This window comes from Sorex fumeus, unplaced genomic scaffold, assembly GCF_029834395.1.
Source record: "Sorex fumeus unplaced genomic scaffold, SorFum_2.1 ptg000058l, whole genome shotgun sequence".
In the NCBI taxonomy this organism is placed as follows: Eukaryota; Metazoa; Chordata; class Mammalia; order Eulipotyphla; family Soricidae; genus Sorex; species Sorex fumeus.
In genome coordinates, this window is record NW_026606115.1 from 19,159,160 (window position 1) to 19,177,296 (window position 18,137).

An 18,137-nucleotide genomic window follows, 5' to 3' on the forward strand; every position below is an offset into this window, starting at 1 on the left:
GCCCATTTGCAATGGGAAGCCTACCTGACATAAAGGCAAACATTTCCAAGTGAAGAATGAGAAAAGCTTCATCAGGTACTTAAAAACTGTGAGCTTCATTGAGTTGATTTTAAAGTTCAAAAGTAGTTAGTTGTGTTGATGGCATAATAACATTTAAAAAATCCATTAATGTTTCTCTTAGCTATTTTTAACTCTGTTTTTCTCCACACTAAACAACTTAAAATAAATCAACCTTTTTTTCTTGAGAGAACAGAATCAATTTTGTCCTCTATTCAAATGGGACATTTCTTCCAGATGATCCCTAATACTGCTCTTTTTTAGTAATTCCATGGTAGTTGTCACTGCGTTCAGTTAGATTCCAAGTATTATTGCTCTCTCCTTTACCTGAACTAGGCCTTTTAGCTCCTTACAGGGCTCAGTGTTTTGCCCAAAAAGGGGGAGAAATAGGCCTGGCTGGAATCTTCACAGTAATCACTGAGGAGCCATTCAGAACCCTGCTGCTGATCTAAAACAAATAGTTGATCTGTTGCTATGACTTTATAAATTATCCAAGAAACAGAGAGACAGAATAGTGTTCCAAAAAGAGTTTAGAAATATTTTTAATGTTTTAAACTCACTCACAAGGGAGATTTTCTTATATTATGTAGGACAATGTTTTATATTATCTTTATGTCTTTAGAGATTAGACTTGGAACCAGTAAGCTTTCTGATACTCTTTCTATTCAAGTTCCAGTACAACTGTTTGTCCTTTCTCGGAGATCATGACTGATGCCAGTGGAGAATGAAGAATGCAAACATACATGCACACACAAACTAAGGAGTCAAAAGAACTTGATACACCATCCTAATAATACCAAGGAGTTATACAAGCTTTGGGACTTTTTTATTAGTCTGTTAGTGTTTTCTAATGACCAGGCTATCCATGCTTTCTTGGGGACCACCCAAGCAGTGCTCAAGAGGCCCTGGGGCCCATCCAGAGATTCTAGGCCAACAAGGCATGTGGTTCAGTGAAAAGCTCCAAGAATGTGGTCCTGCTCAGGCCCTGTGTGCCGGGACGACCAGTGCCACACTCTAGGGGATGTTTGGGGGGGTCTATGTGGAACCATATGCACTGTATGCACATTAACCCCTGTACTATTTCTATATCCCTGGTATCTATATTTTTATTATTACTTTGGTTGTTGATTTTTCTCCTCATTTGGGGACCTTGGAGCTGTCAGGATTACTTTGGAATAAATGTGGCACAAGGTATTAAGCTCAGGACCTTACCCTGGGAATTTTGTAAGCCACTAAGGCATTTGAAGCCCTTTCATGCTGGTAATTATTAACTACAGAATTATCAAGACTGTCTCAATTCTTGTGGGGGTAGGAGCAATGGGATTTGAACAAAAGACCTTGCACTTGCTGAACAAGTGCCTTAAGCCACTGAACTATCTTCTGGACCTCATCCATCCTTTTCAAGACTCAGAAACATACGTGTAAGTAAGAGATCTATTAAATAAGTTATTTCGACAGCTCTTTTCAAGCATAACTTCAGAAAGCATGCCATTCGCTAATTGATTTATTCAAAAGAACTAAAAAATATGTAAAACTGGCTAGATGTTGGAGCTATGCTAACCCATAAAACAAAGTCTATTGCCTGGGACCCGGGGTGGTGGAGGATGGGCACTGGTGGAGGGATGGGTACTTGATCATTGTATAACTGAAACCCAAGCACAAAAGTTTATAAGTCTATAACTGTACCTCATGGTGTTTCACTAATAAAAATAAATGAAAAAAAGTCATTCAGATTAGCTGGACAAAGTTTGCACAAAATTTTACTTAAGCCTGATAAAGAGCTGCAAGATGAATGACACCAAGCAATGAACTATATGTGCTCCTTCTCCCCATGATAAGATCTTAACTTTCACCCCAGGACCTCCAGGTAATGAGGAGCTCTAGGCAATAAGAATCAGCAACACCCAGGGAAACTGATTCCCAAGTCTGAATCATCTGATGTCAGAACTTTACATCCTTTTGCTCTTCTGGTAAGGCTGCTCTAATATTTTTCTCTATGAAAAACAAGAGTGGTTGATTCCTTCTCCTAGAGGCCCAATGTGTCCAGCTGCACAAACCCAATATGTCCAGCTGCATCTGACCTTTACACAGATCTCCCCAGGGTTTCAGTAAGCAGGAAACTGCATCTATTCTTGGTGTCCACATCAGCATTGTGTGTGACATGTGAGGAATCTATGGGAGCATATAGGAAAGGTTCCAACCATATCTGGCCCATGGATGTTCTTGGAGACAGCAATGTCTAAAAAATAGAGCTATCAGGAGGAGAAGTTAATTAGGTGAGGAGGAGGAGAAGCAATATGAGAACACCACAGGGAAAAAGAACACCAGACTCACAGGCTAGAAGATGAGTGAAAATTAGTGTGTTTAGGAAAATGAGGCTATGGAGGAGAAAAATGGAAGAAAATGAGACATCATGACTGACCTCAATTCTATACCCAGCACCACATGGTCTCCTGCACATCACTTGGTGCAGCCCTGGCGGTCCCGAAGTAGCACTGAGGTTGCTTGGGTAATCCCCAGCAACACAGGGTGTGAACAACTCTTGCTCTTTGGGTCCTCAACATTGAACCAGAGGCCCAGTTGATTGAGGATCATCTGCCTGGGACATCAAGCCTTCTGAGCACTGCTTGGGAGACCCTTCCCAATAAAAAGATGAGGCTTCAGAAGTTAGTGCAGTGTAGACATCAATGAAATCATACTAAAGATTTGGAATACCTTATAAGAAATAGGAAACACTTCTAATATTTTAAGATAGGATGATCTTGATAAAAATTTGTGCTTTAAGTAGACCACTTGGGTTACATTGTGAAGACTGGATTAAGAGAAAATAAACAGGAAATCTGATTGTGTAGTTATACATTCAGAAAATGTATATTGAGCACCTATTAGGTACTGAGTATTGCTCTAGTTTCTGAAGATACTGAAATGGAGAAGGTAGGAAACAGTCCTTGCATTCTATTAGAGTTAGACAGCAAATTACCAGCATATAAATAAAAAGGAAAACTTTCAAGTTGTGACAAATGATAAATAATAAATTTTAGTAGAGCAGTATAATTGAAATTGAGCTTAATTTTGAGAAGAAGGTAGGAATTAGTCACATGAAAATGAGGGTAAAATTATTCCTTGTGAATAAAATAATTACAGCAAAGCACAGGTACCAATTGGCAGTCTAGGAGGGTCAGCATGAACTAGCACTGCACTGTAGCACTGTTCTCCCATTGTTCATGATTTGCTTGAGCAGACACCAGTAACATCTCCATTGTGAGACTTGTTACTGTTTTTTGGCATATTGAATACACCATGGGGAGCTTGCCATGCTCTGCCGTGAGGCAGGATACTCTTGGTAGCTTTCGGGGTTCTCCAAGAGGGACAGAGGAATCGAGCCCTGGTTGGCCACGTGCAAGGCAAACGCCCTACCTGCTGTGCTATTGCTCCAACCCAGTATGAACTAATGAGTGTAAAATAACTCAGAACAGTATTTAGAAAATGTCATATTATTATTAAAGTATTATAATATTAAAGTACTATAATATATTAAACTAGTATAATAACCACTAGTAAGTATATTAATACTATTACTTTTAAAAATATTTATTGAAACGTCTTGAACTTTGTTAAACTTTTATTGAAGTACAACATACATAGACAAATATTATTGTGTAACCAACCATTAACTTAATTTTTATTAAGTAATTTTTATTAATTAATTTAACTGAACATTGCCAAACAGAACAAGAAATTGAACAGCTGATTCACAGACTTCTCCATGTTTTCTCTTTTTTGACTATCTTGGATTCTAACAGTACACATGGATTTGTTTTTATGCTTTTCATAAAAACAATAATACAAGTTGTCAATTATATTTTGGGGGAGATTTTTACACCTAACATTGTTTCTGAAAATCATGCGTGTTTTGGCCGCAGATATATATTATCTATATTGAAATTTGTTAAATTTTTATTGAAGTTTAGCAAACTTTGTTAAACTTTTATTGACATATAACATACCTAGAGAAATAATTATAGTTATTGTGTGCCAACCAGAAACTTATTAGGTCACTGGCAAAAAGAACAAGAAATAGAACATTCTATTCATAGAATTCTCTGTGTGCTCTTTTATCTTGAATTCTGTTGGTTTTTGTACTTTACATAAACGAAATGATATAGGTTCTGTTTTTTGCAGTGGATGGACATTTTCCACCCAGCACTGTTCCTAAGAATTATACACATTTTGGAAGTTGTATGTTAAATAGTTTCACTGCAGCATGCAATAATTAGTATATAGTTTATATTTTTAGTTAGAAGTTAAAAAATTTTGTTTTTCACATTAGCACTGTAAACCTAAAATGTATATTTTCTCTTACATTAAGGACAAAGAACGAAAAACTGTATTATGTCTCCCTGCACAGACCTATATTTTTTAGAGACTGAAAAATAAACATCACAGTCCTGGAGGACAAACCTTATAATTAGACTGCTGGCAACTTGTTTTTAATTTTTTTAACAACACTTTTCAGTAAAGTTGTACTTGTCTGACAATATACTTGGATATACAAGTATTGTAAACACACATGGCTCATCTTCTGTCACCACTCCTCATGTCAAGTGCAATGAGAGGTAGGTGGTGACAGAAGGGGTCACAAGAGACTTGAGTAAGCCCAGGCAGGGGCACACTTGGGTCACTTGGAAATTGACTTTAATGAAAATATCAGAAGGTTCCACACCCATATCATGCAAAGACTAAAGAGACAAGGGATTAAGGAACACACTCTCACCCCAGTTCAATGGCCATTACAGAGAATCAACTGGGAGAGGCCTCCCTCCACTTGGGAGGTCCAAAAAATTAGGACGCAAACAAACATACAGTGATGTGGCTCAGTAGTAAAGTGGACGCTGGCAGCCATTAGACCTGGGTACAGTCCTCCACACTGCAAAACTACTGCTACTACTATTACTATTACTACTACCACCACCACCACGACTACGACTGTTACTACTACCCAGTCCTCACAAAAAAAACAACCACTTTGCACAATAAGTGGCTTTCTCATTCACAAAATAACAACTAGTGTTAAAAATAAGTATATTGAATGACCAAATTAATTTTAAATGTTTAGTACCCTGACTAGTTCCCATATTTTTTAAAACACATTACTATTTTAATCAGCAATTTACAGATTCTAGAAAACTATATTTCTTACCACAGCAGATCTTTATGCAGGTCTACAACTGCAAATTCAGCTTTGAAATCTGGAATGGAAGACATTCTGGACATGAGAAAGCTTCTTAAATCAGTGTCATTTCATGTTACATGTTGACTAAAGTTAAGTGCTGGGCCTCTTCTGGTCTCAGTGTAGCTCACCTCGTGTGAGTCCAACTTTTGCACACTGTCATAAGCAAAAGTCTATCAAGCAAAGTACATGGTTTGCAGAGTGTCTTCATGGATCTGGATAGCCTTGCCTACCACTTGTTGGTCTGCACTGTTGCTCTGTTCAGAGGTGTGGCTTCCTTCGGCACTATCATGATCTTTGTCAAAGAGGTGGTATCTGGCCCGGAAAGCCACCAGATGAGCATAGTAGGCTGGTGCTGGGATAGACACTGAGAGTGTGCATCGCACATAGGTGTAACACAGTTGGTAGGTGAGGATCTGGAGCTCATCAGAAGAGAAATGGTTATCATCCCAGAGCACACAGTAGTGGGAAGGCCTGCTGGTTCCCTGGATGCGAGCATGACTACACAGGTAGAAGTCAAACTCGTTTGGATGGGTGATTTTTGTGTCCACTGTAGTGCCTGCAGGAATGTTGCCAGTTCTCCCAACTTGGTCTTTCCTCTCGGTACAGAAGAACCTGGTGTGGTGTCTCTTCTGCACCATGATGAATGTGATCCCAGGCTGGTAGTCCTTTTCCAGACTGATGCAAGCTTCCCGGATAGCCAGCAATTCATGGAATAGAACCTGCTGGAACTGGTCTTCTGGTACACCATCTCAGTAGAAGGTAATGCGGCTGGGCTTGAGGTGTGTAGACTTGTAGAATTGGATGAGCAGTTCCTTAACCATGGGTGCCAGTTCCTGTATTATCTCCTGGCGGTGCTGCTGGACACATACAGAGGCGCAATAGCGAATAGAGTGGGCATCCATGCTTCCCAAGACAGCAGCAATGGAAGGTTTTTTGTCATCTCCTGCCAAAGGGTGTGTAACGTCAGCCCCCAGGAACATGACAGGCTGCTGGAACACTGGAGACCTGCTCTGGGGCAGCAGGATGTTGTTGATGCCGCCCAGTTTGACACTGATCTTCAGACAAAGGTTGGAAAGTGCCTGTGGCATGATCCTCTGCACATTCTTCACCTGGATACACTATGTGGCTATCCCCAGGACTGTATCCCCCACTCTTTTGATCTCAGTGTAGACAGGGGTCCTACCTGGCAAGATGATCAAAACCAGCTGTAAGTTGGTGTAGGTCTTCTTTAGGTGCGGGAACATTGGCTCAACACTATCCACCCCCTTGGCATAGTTACAGAAGCATGGCTGTGTTGGGATGGGCATTCCTGCATCACCTGAGATCCTTTTGAGCTGTAGAATGAACGACTTCAACTGGGCCTGTGTGCACTGGCTCTGAGGAAAAAAGCAAACCACAGCCCACATCTTGATCACGATGCCTATGTGGAACTGCTTGTCCCACATGTTCCAGACCCCATGTAGAGGGGTGATGACTGTTCTCTTCCTGCCCCCATAAAGGAGGGCAGGAGACTGGAGGATACAGCCAGTAATGTCGGTCATTTCTTCACTGATGGTGATTCCAAATTCCTGGACGTAGGGATCTGAGTTAAAATTCACCTCCCTCATCAGCCTGTTGATCTCCTCCTGCTGTCTGGGTGCTGAGTGGGAAGTTACCTTGATCATGGTTGCAGTTTGATTATTACTCAGCTTCTTGAGGCACCGCTGTCCAGCCACAATGTTGCACACTTCTAGGGGAAGGTAAGTATGCTTCTCTTCCTGCCCAACTTGTAAACACGGGAGGTGGGAGTAGTGCAGAACTAACTTGTGCCTGTTCTTGAAGTATCGAGCTACTGTGTACTCCACAGTCTGTCCATTCTCTTTCTGCAACAGAAATGTTTGATGACTGGCAGTCTGACGGGTCACACTGCAGACGCGGTACTTCCTTTTTATCTGCCCACAGTGTATAACCTCTACCTTCAGACCTTTTATTTCTTTGGCAAACGTCACCCTTCGGGCATCTGTCAGTGGTTTTTGTTGCTTTTCAATATTTTGTAAATTCAAAATTTCACACAGGAACTGAATCACTGGTTGGGCCTTGTAAAACACTGTCGCAGAGACATCGATGTTGAGCATCATATTCCACATCGTTGGCTGAACCGATTGGTGGAAACTGGACCAGATCTCAAATCCCCCACCCAGTGGGAGGGCACTACTCTCCAAGGCTGTAAAAAAGAAATGGCCTACAGGAGTGTATCTCATGGACGGCAAATGTTTTATAATCACGTCCAGGGCTTGGACAGTGGTGAAAGGGACAGGATGCAGCCCCCCCCCTTACTTTTTAACATGTCTTGAAGGGTCCCCAGGCTCACGCAGGACACCAACTTGATGGCCACCTTAAAGAGGCAGCTCCTACCTCCTCCATGAAGCTTTACGTCTAGTTCCACCTTATCTCTCCCGATCGGCAGTGGCATAACTGTATAGAGGTTTTTCTTTCCATCGAAAGCTGGTTTCTGGTCCCCAAAGATCTGAGTTTTAAAGAGTTCAGTCAAATATCTTATGACTTCCCTGTTAATCCTCCCTGGGAACTTATCTGGCATGATATCCACGACATAATGATGGATGTCAATTTTTGGAATATCCATTTCATAGAAATGGCCTTCAAGGTGATCACTCTCCCAGAGGTCCGGAAGTCGGGTCTCCGAGGAGGCCTGAAAGCATAATTTTGGAGACGCTGCCTTGGCTGAGATGACTTGGCCCTGTACTTCGAGTACTCCATCTTGGGCACCTCCATCAACCAGCTCCAAGGTGGCTGATGCACATGCGCACCTAGCTAAGTACGTGAGTGTGTGCGTGCGTAAGTATGTGCTTGCATGCCTACGTGCTTACGTATGTGCATACATGCTACTCTGTCCGTGCTGGAATGCTTGCATGCGCCAGAGGACAAGGCACCTGTGTCGAAGTTAAACCACAGTTAGAGTGCCAATTGGACACAAAATCATTGGAGGCATAGGTACCTCTCCAAAGTTTATGGCCTACTATTTAGTTTAGCTTTCCATTTAAAAATGTAGTTTATCAAACATTTTATTTAAATGAAAATATATTTTACTTGCATTTAAGATTATAAAAATATGACTACGAAAAGAAATGACAAAAGTAGGTATCTGTTTTTCATTGTAAACTTTAATGTTATTAATTCTTAATAATATGTATATATTATTTGTGCATAAATATATCATAGTTAAGGCAGTATACACTATTTGACAACCTCATCCCCACAAGCCAAAGTATTGTTTCTCTTTGTAAATTTTTAGGGCCTATTTTATAATATTTAATGCTCTATCTATTCAAATTTTTTATTACTCAAAATTTCTTTACTATCAGTTATGAGTCATATAAATTATTTAGTTTCACAAACTACATTCTTAATTTTAGTATTTTGTCTTTCCTAAATAACACATTTGAATTTACACATATTATGGTGGGTGGGGTGATTCTTTTGGTCATTTATTGTTTTTAATACCCCCCCACACACACACACACTTTGCTGCTGTTGCAATTAGCAGAGTTTCACACACTTTAACTGTGATGTACACACACATCCTCACTTAGGATTGCACATCTGGTCCCAGTGTTCACATATTTTTTAGTTGTGCTTGCCAGGGGCTGCATACTTTAGTTGTGATGTTTGCACAGACCTGATTGTAGTACATATGAGATCACACACTTTTGTTATAGTGCCAGGGATCCCAAACAACAGAACCAATGGGCACTCTATACATATAGGCAATGGAGATCAAACTCATGTTTTCAAGGCTGGTAATTTTACCATTGAGCCATGCCCGGGTTCCTCATCACATTTTCTTAATATCTGTTTACTCCCACTCTGTGAAATTAGTATGTTGACTTCCTTTCTCTTGCCTCAATTAACTCCTCTCCTCCTACTGCAACTCCCTTAGTTTCTGGGATTTTTTATTTGTTTTTATTTTGTTTTTTGTTTGGTTTGGTTTCTGGGCCACACCCAGAGGTGCTCAAGGCTTACATCTGGCTCTGCTTTCAGGGGTCACTCCTGTTGGGGCGTGGGGTACTGTATGTGGTGCTAGGAATTAAACCTGGGTAGGTTATATTCAAGGAGAGAGCACTACCAGCCCCAGCCCTGTTTTATTTTTATTTTTTCAAAATTAATATCATTGTATTCTGTTTTGTAATCAGAACAAGTCTTCATATTTTCCATAGCTTGATTATAAAGTTTAAAAAACTCAAAGCTAGCATCATATTATGGAACTGATTCAATATTGGGCACTGATAAGTCAAAGTAATTTTTGAATTAGTCTTGTCTCAGCAGATCCAATGCCAACATCATGTACAGTGCAAGTTACCCCATATCATGTAATATTCTTGGATAGTGGTCTGGTTTTTCCCTTTAGTTTCTAGTGCCTTAAAATTCGGTTCACTAAAGTCTACAGAAATGTCCTCTATTTTTTAGTTTCGTATATTCTCAACTAAGTACCAATTCCATATAAATTCTGTGGAGATTATTTATGTGAGAGTCCAAAATGTATGTTTAGAGATTTCATGTGACTGTGTATGTCCAACTTGATGTCCTAGATTCTTTGATTGAAATTCATTTTATGACTCCACTTTTATCGTCACTTTATATCTTTTATTCAGCTTTATGACTCAGTTGTTTCCTAGGAAGCTTTCTTATTCATGTCCCAACAAAAGCATGTGTCCTAGAGAATATTGCTGGTTCATCTTCTCTCTGCTCAAAGTTGAGCTTTATGGTTTTGTAGGCTTATCATATTTGTAATAAGTTTCCTTGCACTTTATGCCAGCTTGATAAAGGTTGCTTTCTATGGGGCTTGGACCTGTGGGGATTTCCAGTTAAAGATAAAGTAAAGGTTACTACCAACCCTGTAGTAGAAAGGACTGTGATACTTGGGACATCTACATCCTTAGAACTAAGGAATTTGAGTTCTTTCTTTTTTAGGATTTCAATAAATTTGAAATTTTATTTTTTGCAACAATACCAGTATTATAATCTTACACTTACAATGATGTTACATCATGCCTACCGGTGTGTCTAATTATTTTGTTTCTTTTGACTCCTGAATATGTAATATCATCTGGTGTTTTTTTCCTGACTCACTACGCTTAGCACGACTTCTTCCAGATTCACACACATTGCAGCAAACTTAAAAGAGTCCACCTTTTCTCATAGCTAAGTAGTATTCCATTATATATGCATATACAAAAATCAATTTCTTTATCCACTCAGATATTTTGCCATTTCCAGATTTTGGCCTTACAAACAATGCTGTTGTGAAAATAGGTGTTCATTTGTCCTTTAAAATTAATGCTTTTGGGAGGGATACTGGGATCATTGGTGGTGGAGAATGGACACTGGTGGAGAGATGGGTACTCGATCATTGTATAACTAAAACCCAAGCACAAAAATTTGTAAGTCTACAACTGCACCTCATGGTGTTTCACTAATAAAAATTTTAAAAAATAAAAATAAAATAAAATTAATGCTTTTGTCTTCTTGGGGTAGTTTCCCAGGAATAGAATTTCAGGATCAAATGGAAACTCTATTCTTAATTTTTGTAGAAATCTCCAAACCATTTTCTAAAGAGGCTGAATGAAGCAACAATCACTATTAGTGAATAAGAGTTCATTTTTCCCCACATCCTTGCCAGAAGTTACTGTTTCTAAATTATTTTGGAGGTGGGGAATATACCTGGTGGTTCTCAAGAATTATTCCTGGCTGTGTTCAAGAGTGAGTCAGGGAAGTGATTATGGGGTCCTATATGGTTCTAGGGATAGAATTGGAGTCTGCTGCATGTCATGCAAATTCCTTGACCCCTTTACTATCTTTCTGCCCTGGACTTTTTTATGCAGACCAGTCTCACTGGTGTAAGGTGATATCTCATTCTTGCTTTGATTTGTAGCATTGTTTTGCCTGTTGCTGATGATGAATAGTTTTCCATATGTCTGTTGGCTGTCTTCACATTGTCTTCTCTCCCTATTTTTTATTTGCTATAGTTGTGTTTGAGAGCATTTTTATGTATCTTGAATATTAGTTCATTGTCTTATGTGTCGGTTTTGAATATTTTCACTGAACCAATTGTGTGTATTTATTTTAGTTTTTTTCTCACAGTTCATAAATTTTACACATTGGTGTAGTTCCATTTGTTTATTACAGATTTTTCTTTATTTGTCAGTGGGATTGTATCATTGAATAGTCCCCTGCAGTCAAGATCTTGGAGAATCCTGCCTATATACTCCTTAGTGTATTTTATAGAAACAGCCTGATAGCCAGACTTTTAATCTATTTTGAATTAACCCTTGTGTACAATGTAAGATAAGAGTCAAACTTAGTATTTTTGCATATGGCTATCCAGTTTTTCCCAGATTCATTTTTTGATGAGGCTCTCCTTGCTTCACTTGCTCCTTGCTCCTCTCCTTACTCCTAATTCCTGTTGTAAATTTACTTCCCATACACCCTACAATTTATCTCTTACTCTCAATCGTATTCTGTTGATCTGAGAATCAATTTTTTTCCAGTGCCATGAGATTTGAGTGCTTTTTTTGCTTAGTTTTCTTGGTAATTCAGGGCGTTTTGTGGTTTGATACATATTTTAGAAATACTTGCTCGAGTGATAGCACAGCCGGTAGGCCTTGCACGTGGCCAACCCAGGTTTGATTCTTCCGCCCCTCTCAGAGAGCCTGGCAAGCTACCGAGAGTAACTCACCCGCACGGCAAAGCCTGGCAAGCTATCCATGATATATTCGATATGCCAAACACAGTAACTAGTGTCACAATGGAGACGTTACTGGGCCTGCTCAAGCAAAAATCAATGAACAGGAGGACAGTGACAGTGACAGTCCTTGAAATGTGACATGGAGAATTGGAGAGATACTACAGCAGGTAAAACAATTTGCCTTGCATGCAGTGAACCCAAGTTCACTGAGCACTGTCAGGAGTGATGCCTAAGAACAGCCAGGTATAGCCTGTCACTGTCACTGTCTTCCCGTTGTTCATTGATTTTCTCGAGAGGGCCCAGCAACATCTCCATTGTGAGACTTTGTTGTTACTGTGTTTGGCATATAGAATATGTCACAGGGAGCTTGCTAGGCTTTGCCATGAGGGCATTAGCTTGCCAGGCTCTCCAAGAGGGGCGGAGGAATCGAACCTGGCTCGGCCAGGCTGACAGCACTCAAGGCAAACGCCCTACCACTGTGCTATTGCTCCAGCCCATTAAGATATAAGAATATGACCTATTTTTGTGCATTGATTTTTGTAGCTCAATGCTTTACTGTATACATTTATTGTTATTAAGAGTTATTTTTATTTGAGACCTTAGTTTTTTCTATGTACAATATCATGTCATTCACAGATAATGATAATGTGACTTCTTTACCAATTTGAATTTCTTTGATTTCATTTTCTTGCCTAATTATGTGGCACGTACTCCAAATATTATATTGAGTAGTTGCAGTGAAATAAATATCCTTGTCTTATGGCTGTCCTTATTTGAAAGGCTTCTTATTTCCCCCATTTAGGACAATATTAATCGTGTGTTTATTTGTTATGTCCTATACATAATTGAAATAATTTCCTTTAATCCTTATTTTGATGTAGGTTTTTACTATGAACGGGTATTATAATTTTTAAGATGCTTTCTCTGCATGTATTGAGATGATCAAATGGTTATTTTCCTTCCTTTATTTATTTTGGATTTTATGCCATAGCTGGAGTGCTCAGGCCTTATTCCTGGCACTCAGGGATCACTTCTGGTGAGCAAGGCAAGGAGCCTACCCTCTGTACTATCTTTTCAGCCTCTGTTGTTCCTATGGTAAATGTGCCCTATCACATTATTTGCTTTGCATAAATTGAACAATCTTTTTTTAAAATTTTATTTTCATAAGGTTGTTTACATTAATTGATTACATTCAATATTTCAACACCAATCCCACCACCATTATTTTGAATTTTCCCACCATCATTCAAGCTTGCCTGCCAGACCATGCTTATTATGAATATCATGAGAGGTCGCATGGTCGCTCTGGAATTCTAAAATTGTAAATGGTTGGGGTCCAGAGACACCTCTGTAGGGAGTTAATCCATTCTGAGATTCATTTGGGAGTCTCTGGATCAAGATCACTGATGTCCTGAGATGGCGCCTGGAGGCAGTTCGTGGGCGTGAGAGCCAGGACCCCAAAAGGGTGGAGAGACATGAAGGGACGGTCCATCTCCGCTGCTGCTGTGTCGCCTGGAGTCTTGGGTTTTGCTTATGGAAGCTCGTGGCTATGGGGGTTTGTTTCATCTGGAGCAGGCAGAGAGGGCACACCTGCTCCATCTGAGGTGCCCCTGTGGAATTGGCTTGGTATGGGGACCTGAGAGATCTACAGAGAGCTGCTGTCTTCTGGGATTCACTAAACAGTCTTCATCCCTTGGATGAACCCCAATTTCTCATGGTGTATGAGCCATTCAATGATTGCTGTATTAGATTCACTGGGATTTTACTAAGTATCTGTGCACCTATGTTCATCAGGGATATTGGTTTAATTTTTTTTAGCAGTGTCCCTATCAGGTTTTGGTATAAAGGTAGTGTTGGAATAATAGAAACAGTTCAGAAGGATTTCTTTTATTTCACTTCCTGGAAGATCTTGGAAAGATGAGAAGAAGGTTCTCTTTGAAGGTTTGGAGAAAACTCAATGGCAAACTCATCCAGTCCAGGATTTTGTTTTGGGAAGTTTTATTTTATAACTTTTGTTTGTTGTTTTCTTTTTGAGCAATACCCAGTGGTGACCAGGGCTGATTGCTGGCTCTGTGCTTCAATATCACTCTGGTCGAGGATCACAGAACCCTATGTGGTAACAAGGATTGAACCTAGGTCAACTGCATGCAAGGCAAGTACCCTTATCCACTAATACCTCATAAACCTTATTATTTGATGACAATAAGTTTATTTAAGTTTCCTACTTCCTTAACACTCAGTCTTGGGAGATTTTAAGACTCTAGAAACTTATTCACTTTAAAAAAAATGTTCTCCAATTTAGTTGTGTAAAGTTGTTCATAGTAGTCTCATATATGATTTCTGTATTGATGAAGTGTTTATTGTGAGCAAGACAAGCACTCTACATTCTGTATAATCTTTTCAGAGATATATATTAAATTATATTCCATTTAATTTATGTTCTGATTCATCAGGGTTTTGATGTTTTCTTTGAGAGTCTAGTGTGTTTTCTCTCTTTCTTTGCAGAGTCTTTATTATTATTATTTTTTTGGATCACTTGTCACAAAATTTCTTTAATCTAACATAGGAAAGTCAGTCCCTGGCAGTGCTGCACAATTAGTAGGATGGACAGCTGCAGAAAGGGGCAACTCAAGTAAACATGGTAATGGAGGGTCATTTGTTCTGTTTTCTCCTTAATGCACTTCCCTTGTACTCGTACAGGGTTGTAGGCTCTGAATTTTTCCCAGCCTCCTTTTACTGTCTATTTTCTTGCCGTTTTGCATTCTGACAAATCATTATTGCCAGGACATCAGTGAAGTTGTGGTTTATGTATTATTTTAAAGGACCTACTTAACCATCCCCAGGGGCCTTTCATGCTTCAAAATCAGAGAGAAAACTGATGAAGAAAATGTTAGGGATCACAATAAACCACAGAAGATCATTTTAGTAGACACTTTCCCTATGTCTCCTACTGGTAACATCTTTGCAGAGTCTTTAAAACAAATTACTCTTGGTTTAATTGATCTTTTGTATCTTAATTTTCACATAATAGATTTTCACATAATAGAATTTCACTAGAATTTTTATTATTTCTCTCCTATTTAATTTGGGCTTTTAAAATTATTTTTTCTAGTTTCTTTTCATTTGTTTTTAAACCATTTTTATTGAGGTACCAAGATTTAAAATACTGCTAATCATACTTTTTTATGTATACATTATTCCAACATCTCAACCACAACCAGAGAGTTTGCTTCCCTTTACCTCTGTACCAATGACAACTCTTCCCCAATATAAAGTGAATTCTATTTAAATAGTCTTCAGTTCTGATGACCTTGGTCATTTATTGTTACGTTGTTATGTTTATTTTAATCTCATATAGTTACTGTCTACGCACCAACATCTCATTATGATGAAAGAGAAATCGAGAAGTTCTACATGGAGCTAGAGAAGTTCTATAAAGAAGACCACACCTTCTACAAGATCATTGTGGGTGATTTTAATGCCAAGATAGGACCGAGAAGATCAGCTGAAGAACTTCACATCGGGACCCCTGGCCTAGAATGGAACGAACAGGGTGAGAGACTGTCTGAGTTCATCATGTCGACCAAGACCATTCATGGTAACTCACAGTTCCAGAAGGCAGAATCTAAACGATGGACATGGGAGTCTCCCGGTGGACGATTCCACAACGAAATAGACCATATTCAATCGACGGTTTTGCCTGACTGATGTCGCTGTTGTCCCAAAATTTCGAACGGGATCGGACCACCGTCTCCTTCGTGCAAAATTCTACTTCACAGAGCGGGGAGAAAGGGCTGCAAAGTTCAAAAAGAGAACTCCCAGAATGACCACCAACTGGGAACTCTTTGGTACTATTGCAGCAACATGGGAAGATGCCATTGTTGACAACATTGACGAGGAATACGATCGACTGGTTCAGCACCTCCATGAATGTGCGAGGAACGCCAAGAGAGAGATAGCCACAAAAAGTCGCCTATCTTCCAAAACTCTTGAGCTAATTCGCCAGCGTGGTTTGGCGCATGCCTCAGGCAACCTCAAGCTAACGTCCGAGCTTGCAAAGCAGTGCAGAGATGCAATCAAGGAAGACCTCAAAGAGAGAAGAGCAGAAGTACTGGTAGATGCGGCAGAAGCCGGGAAAAGTATTCATAACACCCGCCTGTCCTTCGCCAACTATAAGACCAAGATGACTGCCCTCCGACGTCCTGATGGATCCATCACATCCTCCAGAACGGCAATGGAGAAGATTATCCATGACTTCTACTCAAATCTCTTCGATAGCCATGTCCACTTGCCGACATACCAAATTCCACAGGATGGGTATGTCGTTCCCAATGTTCTCCCTTCCGAAATCCGACACGCCATTTCGTCGGTGAAGAAACAAACAGCACCCGGCCCAGACAAGGTCAGACCTGAACACCTGAAGAACCTGCCATCAGTACTCATCAATACACTGGCTCGGCTCTTCACTCGCTACCTGTCTGAATGCAAGGTTCCGTCCCAATGGAAAACCAGCAGGACCATACTACTATTCAAGAAGGGAGACATCCATGACATTGGCAACTATCGCCCGATCTGCCTATTGTCTGTCATCTACAAGTTGTTCACTCGAGTCATCCTGAATAGGATTGGCAGAACACTAGATGAAGGACAACCATGCGAGCAAGCAGGGTTCCGCAAAGGATTCAGCACCATCGACCATATCCACACGATAACCAAGCTCATTGAGGTTTCTCGGGAGTTCAAGATGCCGCTCTGCTTAACGTTCATTGATTTAAAGAAGGCCTTTGATTCTGTTGAGACGGAAGCGGTCATTGAAGCCCTAGCCAATCAGGGCATTCAAGCCCAATACATCAGGATCCTCCGTGAGCTGTATTGCGGATTCACTACCAGGATCTCACCATTCTACAAAGAAGTGATCGTTGATGTCAAGAGAGGGGTGCGGCAGGGTGATACCATTTCACCGAAACTCTTCAGTGCCACCCTCGAGAACATCATGCGACGACTGGAATGGGAAGGAATGGGAGTGAAGATAGATGGTCGGCAACTACACCACCTCCGCTTTGCTGATGACATTGTTTTAATAACACCAAACATCAGCCAAGCGGCACAAATGCTGGCCGACTTTGACCGTGAGTGTGGAAAGGTAGGACTACAGCTGAATCTTACGAAGACAATGTTTATGAGAAACAGCCTTGTTCCTGACGCCCCATTCGCTCTCAATGGAACGACCATCTCCGAATGCAACAGCTATGTGTACCTAGGTCGAGAGGTCAACATGACAAATGACCTGGCACCCGAGCTGCGCAGGAGGAAGAGAGCGGCTTGGAACGCCTTCAAGAACGTCGAAGAAATAGCTAAGAGGATGAAGAACCTCCGGCTCCGGGCACATCTCTTTGATTCCACTGTTCTTCCTGCATTAACATATGCCTCAGAGACCTGGGCCCTACGCAAACAAGATGAGAACGCCATTCAGGTCTCCCAAAGAAGAATAGAAAGAGCTATGCTTGGAATATCATGTTTCACTCAAATGAGAGAACGAATCCGGAGTTCTGACATCCGTCGACGATCAAGGATCAGGGATGCTGTCTCATTTGCCAAGGTGTCGAAAATCAGATGGGCTGGTCACGTAATGAGATTTAAAGACGACCGTTGGACTAGAGCTGTTACTGATTGGATTCCACGGGATGTCAAGAGACCACGTGGCCGCCCACCTACCAGATGGTCAGACTTCTTCGTCAAGATCATGAACGATCGGTTTGAGGCCCTTCATGTTCCCGGAATGAACAGATGTCATTGGGCTACACTAGCACGAGACAGGGACAAATGGAGACGTTACTGGCGCCCGCTCGAACAAATCGCCGACTAACGGGAAGTTAAGTGATTAAGTGAAGTGATTAATCTCATATATGGGAGAGATCTTTGTTTTTTTAATTGTAGATGTGGCAACAACTACACACATATAGATGAATACAACTAATCTGAAATTCAAAAAAATTGTAAATCAGTTATTAATTGATAAAAAGTCAAAACTATCTTTTTACAGTTATATAAATTTAAAATAATATGAATAATTCTGTGCTAACATATTGTAAATTTTATGTGATA

General features: G+C 40.3%; 1 protein-coding gene across 1 annotated transcript; it reads right to left on the minus strand.

Annotated features, from left to right (window-relative positions):
* Positions 1-5,463: 5,463 nt before the first annotated feature.
* Positions 5,464-7,993, minus strand: LOC130034257 (protein argonaute-2-like). The gene is given in 2 exon segments (XM_056125820.1): positions 5,464-7,602; positions 7,605-7,993. Coding segments are annotated over 2 exon segments (2,448 nt in total). The 5' UTR covers positions 7,914-7,993.
* Positions 7,994-18,137: the final 10,144 nt, after the last annotated feature.